The 9,188-nt window shown below is 40.6% G+C and overlaps 1 protein-coding gene across 1 annotated transcript in view; it reads right to left on the bottom strand.

Moving 5' to 3' along the window:
* LOC121387247 (platelet binding protein GspB-like) overlaps nt 1-9,188 on the bottom strand; it is a 14,686-nt gene extending 5,498 nt beyond the window's left edge. Inside the window, exons 1-5 of the mRNA XM_041518272.1 lie at nt 9,053-9,188; nt 7,120-7,166; nt 4,248-6,284; nt 3,760-3,875; nt 2,797-2,855 (exon numbers count right to left, since the gene is read on the bottom strand). Of these exons, the coding sequence (XP_041374206.1) occupies nt 2,797-2,855; nt 3,760-3,875; nt 4,248-6,284; nt 7,120-7,135 (2,228 nt within the window). The 5' untranslated portion in view covers nt 7,136-7,166; nt 9,053-9,188. The remainder of the gene's footprint in view (nt 1-2,796; nt 2,856-3,759; nt 3,876-4,247; nt 6,285-7,119; nt 7,167-9,052) is intronic.

The following is a 9,188-nucleotide window of genomic DNA, read 5'->3' as shown; positions in this document are numbered from 1 at the left end:
ATAGACAACTTATGGAGGATGTGTAAAGCCACTGCAGACTTCTCTCTCATTAACCCCCATCAACTACCCACCTCCTACCCCCCACCCCGATAGACAACTTATGGAGGATGTGTAAAGCCACTGCAGACTTGTATCTCATTAACCCCCATCAACTACCCACCTCCTACCCCCACCCCGATAGACAACTTATGGAGGATGTGTAAAGCCACTGCAGACTTCTCTCTCATTAACCCCCATCAACTACCCACCTCCTACCCCCCACCCCGATAGACAACTTATGGAGGATGTGTAAAGCCACTGCAGACTTCTCTCTCAAAAGTGAAGGTACATATAAACGTTTCCTGGCATCTAATGGGGAACAAATGTAGAGGTTTCTTCTTACGACTGTGTGCCAGAATTATCAACGGCCCAACGGCAGCTTGTTTGAAACTTAAGCTGATTAAGCTAGTGTCAGACTGTCAACTGCCAGCAGAAAGTTGGCCAACTCAACGGTTGCGTTGTAATGTTCCCAACTCCCGACTCAAGACAGGTGCGCTCAGATATATAGAATATTAGGTTACTACATTTTGATATCGTGGTTATTTGGCGAGGTTTAGATAATGGTGTAACAGGCGAGCTTCAGCAAGCCTGTTACACCGTTATCGAACCGAGCCAAAAAAACCACGATATTAAAACTTAGTAACCTGATTTTTTTTTATTTATCATGCAACCCTTTCAGGTTATATTTGTGTAATATATCTCAGTCAAATCGGTATAGAAACTATTAGTTTTATCGTGCAGAAACTACTTCCGGAAATCGGACAATAGCAGGTGCCCAAAGTCATCTTGGGAATGACATAGCTAGCCTAAAAGTTATGTTTCCAAATTTTAAATAAAATACTTTGATTATATTTCAAAATTTGTTGTGTCACATTCCAATTTTTGTACCTTTTTCTGTGAAAATAAACTCAAGTTTATGTGTGACCTGAAGATCTACATCACTGGCTGCCAGTGACTGTGACGTCAGACGCTGTTATGAATGTAAACATTCTTTGCAGGAAGCTACTTGCGTTTTTGTTTCAAGATGTTTAAATGAAAACGCTGGCTAGTTCCGAATGGGAGCGAATAATGGAGAATTTTTGTTTTGTTTTTATTGTTTTTGTTGCTGTTGTTGAACCAATTTACAAACCACCTTACAAACATTTTGCATGTATCACGAAGAGCATTGTGACGTTTAGATGTTGAACTTCATGATACTTTCTTATCCCACCATACCGTTTGATGGTTTTCTATAATACAATTTCAAGCCTTGTTAAGTTTCTTTTGAACGTCAGTATATCATTTATAGATTATTTAAAAATGAACATTCATATGAACCATATCTAGACATACTCCCTTTGAAACGAAGAATTGTATTTACCAGATTTAGACTTGCTAACCACAGACTAACCGTTGAAATAGGAAGATGGACTCATTTACCAAAGGAAGAAAGATTATGTAATATATGTAATAGTGGTTGTATTGGTGACGAATCTCACTTCTTATTTGAATGTAAAACACTAAATGATATTAGAGTACTATATTTATCTAATTATTATTATATACAGCCAAATGTTAAAAACATAAATATACTTTTTAATAAGCAGAGTAAACATGTATTAATAAAACTATGTGATTACATTAAACAAGGTTTAACAAGAATGTGATCTAGAAATGAAGATGAGTATTTACTATATTATTTATTTATTATACTTTGTTCTCCAAATGTTATCTGTATATGTTTGTAACTTGCTCACTTTGTAAATATTATATTATTATATTACCTCATGTACCATGTATATGGTCTGAATGAAGAAAGAATTGAAAGGAAAAACTAGATCTAAAAGGATTTTTTTTTTTTTTTTTACTGATCTGGAACGGTGGACACGCATACTTAAGTAGTATGGATATGGGTGTCGTAGATTGCAAGTCGATTACCACACGAGACAAGGAAAAACGTTCTCTAACGCTGGCTAATGTCTGAGCTAGGCTGATATGTGATACGTTTTTGTTTATATAGTTCCTCGTCGTATGAATAGGAGGCTTATTCACGGATCATGTCTAGTCATATTCGCCACAACAAAGGGCGTACGGGGAAGAACATCATGGTTGATAATCGTAAAGCCACCGCCGAGTAGAGTATTAATGATTTTATACCTCAATACCTGGCCTTAAAGGTACACATTCCTCTGTAATTACCTCACATTTAATCTACCTGAGGAAAATGGGAGTGTCCCATGATACTTGAGAGGTTTATTTATGAACGTTTTTCTTAGCACCTTCCATTTTGTTTTATTGTATCCTGTATTGGTTTTAACCTCTAGCGTATACTGCATAACAACTGTATCCTAAATAAAAATATATTAAAGTCGCAGATCCTAAATTGAAAATGAATATATCTTTAAAAAGTAGACTAGATCTCGTCTCCATAACCGTTACGTCTCAGAGGTACGTGCATTTTTATTATTAAAAACACCAGGATGACCAGAAACACTTCGGATGTACGGAAATGGATAATCTAAACAATATAATGTCTGATTTCAGTTATAAAAAAAAAAGAGAAAAAAAGATGCTCTAATCGTAAAAAATACGTCGCAGTGTTTAACAACTAGGGCATGTCTCTTTAATTTATTAACAATAGATAAGAGAATTTGAACAAATAATCAGTCTTTAATATAACGGGAAAAATATAATAATTAAATTATTTAAAAAACCAACAAAAAACCCAACAAATCTCTAGAAATTTTAGCTTTAAAACAAACATTATATAATTCTCACCTAAATCCCGTAACATACAGAGATATAAAGCCCGGTGTACTTTGGTAGACGTTTGTGAGCTGAAAAAAAAATGAAATAAAACTTGATTAGTATACGCGGGCTGGATTTTGCTTCGTAACCCCCACCCCCCTCCCTGCCCCAAGCATTTTGAAATCGACCGCTGTTGTGCGGACAAGTTAACGGTGGAACAATTTAAAAAAGGAATGGCGAAATGTTGTGGTGAAAAAACTCTTGAAGAAGTAAGAAGTACATTTCATCCTGTGAGAAAAGCTAATGGGGTGTGTTAAACCAGTTTATTTAAATTACTACAAACAAAGACTACTTTTAGTGTGTGTGTGTTTGCGTGCGTGCGTGCGCGCGCTTATGTGTGTTTTGTTGAGATTTTTCGTGGGTTTTGTTTTGTTTTTGTGGAATTTTAAAAAACCTTATGGTGTCACGACTGAGTTAGCCAACTCACCGATCTCTCGACTTCTATACGACTGTTCAGTTTCTAATCTAAACACTCTTACAATTCGATTCTCGTCGTATACAAAAACGTTGAAGTTAGTTTTGTTTAACGACACCACTTAAGCACATTGATTTACTAATCGTCGGCTATTGGATGTCAAACATTTTGTAATTTTTACATATAGTCTTAGAGAGGAAACCCGCTACATGTTTCCATTAGTAGCAAGGGATCTTTTATATGCACCATCCTACATACAGGATAACACGGCCTTTGATATACCAGTCGTGGTGCATTGGTTGGAAAGAGAAATATCCTAATGGGGATCGATCCTAGACCGACCGCGCATCAGGAGAGCGCTTTACCACAGGGCTATGTCCCGCATCCCTCGTCGTATACAATCCCTACGACTGATTAGTTGTTGGAAGTGGGGAAAATTACAACGCAACTGTCGGATTGGCCAACTCCGTCGTGACAGGTGATAGTCTGAACCTAGCATTACTCATTTGTTAACTTACTTCTAGTTGCAGTGTTCTTGAATAATTTAAAAACAGAGGCGATCCTGGATTGGACAGATCGTTTGTGAAATCTACGTCAAACTTGATGGAAAAGGACAACTTAAAGTGTGCTTGCCCTAAAAATAAAATCAACATGGCAAAACATAATTTAGCAGCTGCTGCTGCTGCTGATAATAATAATAATAATAATAATAATAATGTGATGATGATGATGATGATGACAATGATGATGGTAGTGACAATGGTAATGGCGGTAGTGTTGACGACGACGACATCGACGATGATGATTAAGAAAATGGTCTCCACGGTAGTATTTTCCACGGCAATTTTGCAGTTAATGTGTAAAACAGGAGGTTAATTTATCAGTTTTGAAAAAGTAAATCGTAGAAAATTTAAAGGTTTACAGCAAAATAAATGTCGCGGAAAATTGCTGGTTAATTAGCAGGGTTGTATGATAGTACCTGTACTACAATGAAACTATTACATACCAGTGTTTGGTCTTCTTGTTGTAACGTCAGACGCTTTGGGTAATGTTGTCGTCATCACCTCGGTTGATGATGTAATTATTTCACTTGATCCTGATGATGTCGTGTTGTCTGTGATAGTAGTCGTTAATTCTGTGTCGTTACTTGATGCCGTGACATTCGTTGTGGCTGCTGTTGATGACGCCGTGTCATTAGTGGTGGCTATGGTTGATGAGGCGGTGTCATTAGTGGCGACTGCGGTTGATGACTCAGTGCCATTATTAGAGACTGCAGTTGATGACGCCACGATAGTGGTGGCTGCAGTTGTTGACGCTGTTTCATCAGTGGTTGTTGCAGTTGATGACACAGTGTCATTGGAGGTGACTGCAGTTGATGACGCCGTGTTATTATTAGTGGCTGTGGTTGATGGCGCTACGATAGTGGTGGCTGCAGTTGTTGACGCTGTTTCATTAGTGGTGGCTGCAGTTGTTGACGCTGTTTCATCAGTGGTGGTGCCTGCAGTTGTTGACGCTGTTTCATTAGTGGTGGTGGCTGCAGTTGTTGACGCTGTTTCATTAGTGGTGGCTGCAGTGGTTGACGCTGTTTCATTAGTGGTGGTGGCTGCAGTTATTGACACTGTTTCATTAGTGGTGGCTGCAGTGGTTGACGCTGTTTCATCAGTGGTGGTGGCTGCAGTGGTTGACGCTGTTTCATCAGTGGTGGTGGCTGCAGTTGTTGACGCTGTTTCATTAGTGGTGGCTGCAGTTGTTGACGCTGTTTCATCAGTGGTGGTGGCTGCAGTTGTTGACGCTGTTTCATTAGTGGTGGTGGCTGCAGTTGTTGACGCTGTTTCATTAGTGGTGGCTGCAGTTGTTGACGCTGTTTCATTAGTGGTGGCTGCAGTTGTTGACGCTGTTTCATTAGTGGTGGTGGCTGCAGTTATTGACACTGTTTCATTAGTGGTGGCTGCAGTTGTTGACGCTGTTTCATCAGTGGTGGTGGCTGCAGTTGTTGACGCTGTTTCATTAGTGGTGGTGGCTGCAGTTGTTGACGCTGTTTCATTAGTGGTGGCTGCAGTTGTTGACGCTGTTTCATCAGTGGTGGTGGCTGCAGTTGTTGACGCTGTTTCATTAGTGGTGGCGGCTGCAGTTGTTGACGCTGTTTCATTAGTGGTGGCTGCAGTTGTTGACGCTGTTTCATCAGTGGTGGTGGCTGCAGTGGTTGACGCTGTTTCATCAGTGGTGGTGGCTGCAGTTGTTGACGCTGTTTCATTAGTGGTGGCTGCAGTTGTTGACGCTGTTTCATCAGTGGTGGTGGCTGCAGTTGTTGACGCTGTTTCATTAGTGGTGGTGGCTGCAGTTGTTGACGCTGTTTCATTAGTGGTGGCTGCAGTTGTTGACGCTGTTTCATTAGTGGTGGCTGCAGTTGTTGACGCTGTTTCATTAGTGGTGGTGGCTGCAGTTATTGACACTGTTTCATTAGTGGTGGCTGCAGTTGTTGACGCTGTTTCATCAGTGGTGGTGGCTGCAGTTGTTGACGCTGTTTCATTAGTGGTGGTGGCTGCAGTTGTTGACGCTGTTTCATCAGTGGTGGTGGCTGCAGTTGTTGACGCTGTTTCATTAGTGGTGGCGGCTGCAGTTGTTGACGCTGTTTCATTAGTGGTGGCTGCAGTTGTTGACGCTGTTTCATCAGTGGTGGTGGCTGCAGTTGTTGACGCTGTTTCATTAGTGGTGGCTGCAGTTGTTGGCGCTGTTTCATCAGTGGTGGTGGCTGCAGTTATTGACACTGTTTCATTAGTGGTGGCTGCAGTTGTTGGCGCTGTTTCATCAGTGGTGGTGGCTGCAGTTGTTGACGCTGTTTCATTAGTGGTGGCTGCAGTTGTTGACGCTGTTTCATCAGTGGTGGTGGCTGCAGTTGTTGACGCTGTTTCATTAGTGGTGGTGGCTGCAGTTGTTGACGCTGTTTCATTAGTGGTGGCTGCAGTTGATGATGCAGCGTTTGATACCGTTATCAGAGTTGATAAAATAATAAACCCCAGCATGGCCAGTCGTCTTCTGTTACCTAAATAGATAAATAAATAAATATAGTGTAATAGTGTAATAGTGCCAACCCTAATCACTCTGTAGACGTGTAGGCTATCAACACTTCTATAACCGCTCCCAAAGTTCCTAAAATAAAATAGAAATTAACTCGAGTCTATGGACATTAAGACTTATTGGGGGGGGGGGGGGCAGCCCCCAGCCCCCCCCCCCCCCTTGCCAACCCTAATCACTCTGTAGACGTGTAGGCTATCAACACTCCTCTGTAACAATCCACCGACAAAGTTCCTAAATTAAAATTAAAGTAAAACAGAAAATAACAATAGACTGATCGGTACCAGGTTACGGCACTGCTCTGCATTTGTCAGAAGTAATCGGTATCAGGTTACGGCATAGTTTTGCATTTGTCAGAAGTCGAATCATGCACACCAACCTAATTGCCCTAATCACCCGATCACTCCTACATAAATAACAATAAAATAAATAAAACTATAGTCTATGGACATTAACCCCCCCCCCCCCCCCCCCCCCCCTGTCAACCCTAATCACTCTGCAGACGTGTAGGCTATCACGCCTCCTCTGTAACAATAGACAGGTCACGGCATAGCGTAGCATTTGTAAGAAGTCGACAATCAAAATGGCGGTTAACTTAATGTAAAATGACCGATTCGGAAACATTATGACGGCTAAAAACATGTACAAATGTATGAACAGGCTATTGGCTTTATTTCAGTAATCGTCAGAGTAGTTATAATTATTGAAAATTACATATTCGTGATTTAGTGTATAGTAAATAGTTGTATTTAGGTGGCGGACATATTCTATAACCGTACCCAATATATATACATAATACTTACCTACACTTGTCACCATCTTTGTGATTGGTCAGACACTGACTGAGAACCTAAAACAAGAACTAAATTAAATTTCAGAGAGAAGGTGTTTGTGTGTCTGTGTGTGTCTGTGTGTGTCTGTATGTGTGTGCATATGTGTGTGTGTATGTGTGTGTTAGTGTGTGTATGTGTGTGCGTATGTGTGTGTTTGTGTGTCTGTGTGTGTGTGTGTCTGTGTGTGTATGTGTGCGTGCGGGTGTGTGCGTGTTTGTGTGTGTATGTTTGTGTGTACGTGTGTGTGTGTGTATGTATGTATGTATGTGTGTGTATGTGTGTGTGTACATGTGTGTGTATGTGTATGTGAATGTTATGCGTGTATGTGTGTGTGTGTGTATGTTTGTGTGTTTTATTATAACACATCTGTCTGTCTGTCTGTCTGTCTGTATATCTACACACACGCACACACACACACGTGTATATACGTATGTGTGTGTATGTACGTATGTGTGTACGTGTGTACGTGTGTACGTATGTATGTGTGTGTGTGTGTATGTGTGTGTATGTATGTATTTGTGTGTGTGTTTGTTTGTTTTATTATAACACATCTGTCTGTCTGTCTGTATATCTACACACACGCACACACACACACACACGTGTAAATATATATATATATATGTGGTAATAATGAGATGAATAGTGATGCCGCAGTATTTCCATTAGTTTACTTGAACTGGCGGTGATCCAAGACTCTTGTCAATTTAGCAATCTCAGTATCACCCAGCCAGGGGTACACATAACCTGCAGCGCCATTGCGGTTAATTACAATTTGGGGTCATACACTCAGCAGACATTCAAAATCACACCCGTGAAGTGTCTCACACAGCCAAACTCGGTATGTGACCAGAATTAATACTGGTACCTATCACAATAAAGACAATAACCTACAGTTTACCTAGGTCCTCTAGGATGACTGGTTAAGCTTTATATATATAGAACAGTGAGCCTACAGTTTACTGCGTCAGATGACCGGCAGCACCGTCTAAATAATATTGGTATAATACAGTATTAAAATATTTAAAGTCACATCAATCACATCAAGGTTATACACAGAGCAGAAATAAAATATTTACCAGTCCGGACGGACAGCGATCCCTGGAAGCCTTCCAATATGTTTCTCCCCGATATCTCTAAAACCCTAGCTATTTATCATAAAAACCGAATATCGCCTGGGGGTACATCGCGGTCCTCCCCCTATCAAGTGATATTTCCACAGAGACCACGCCGGCATATTTTTCTTGGATCGCCAGACCTGATGACGCCTAGTCCACCCGCAATACCCCGAACGTACCGAACTAGCGGAGGTATTACGTAACTACTGGCCACATGGCCTCCGCACCTGGTCTGGGTGTGTGTATTAGAAAGAGCTCGACGACCGTCGCGCAGAGGTATTACGTAACAAAGTGCCCACCTGGGCTTAAGTGCATATTGGAACTGCACACGGCCCTCTAAAACAATTAATATCGCCACAGGCGAAAACAAATTAAGAGCATGTTCCGTCACAACTAGAAAATATATTTAACATGTAAGTTTAATCGTAGAAATATTATATTAGTCAGAAACATTTTACAATGCAGCAAACTCAGGAATGTCCCTTTAAAGTTTGTTTTGTTTACCGACACCACTAGAGCACATTGATTTATTAATCATCAGCTATTGGATGTCAAACATTTGGTAATTCTGAAACTACGTGTAGTCATCAGAGGAAACCCGCTATATTTTTTCTAATGCAGCAAGGGATCTTTTATATGCACTTTCCCACAGACAGGGTAGTACATATCACGTCATTTGATATACCAGTCGTGGTACACTGGCTGGAACGAGAGAACACACTATGAAATGATCGGAAATCCAAATAAACATATTCGCATTCGTATTAGTAATCGTATATTTTACTTACCTAGGAAACTGCGTAGAAATCTGTCTGTGTAGTAATGAACTAAAACAGTGTAATATTCCTTCATTAAAGTCAACTGTAAACAGGTATTAAAGTCCACAAGTGACCAAAACCAAGAACACGCGTTACTTCACTGCCG

Source organism: Gigantopelta aegis, chromosome 13 (genome assembly GCF_016097555.1).
Source record: "Gigantopelta aegis isolate Gae_Host chromosome 13, Gae_host_genome, whole genome shotgun sequence".
NCBI lineage: Eukaryota > Metazoa > Mollusca > Gastropoda > Neomphalida > Peltospiridae > Gigantopelta > Gigantopelta aegis.
The sequence above is the reverse complement of the archived record's forward strand: the minus strand, read 5'-3'. Positions and strand labels throughout refer to the sequence as shown.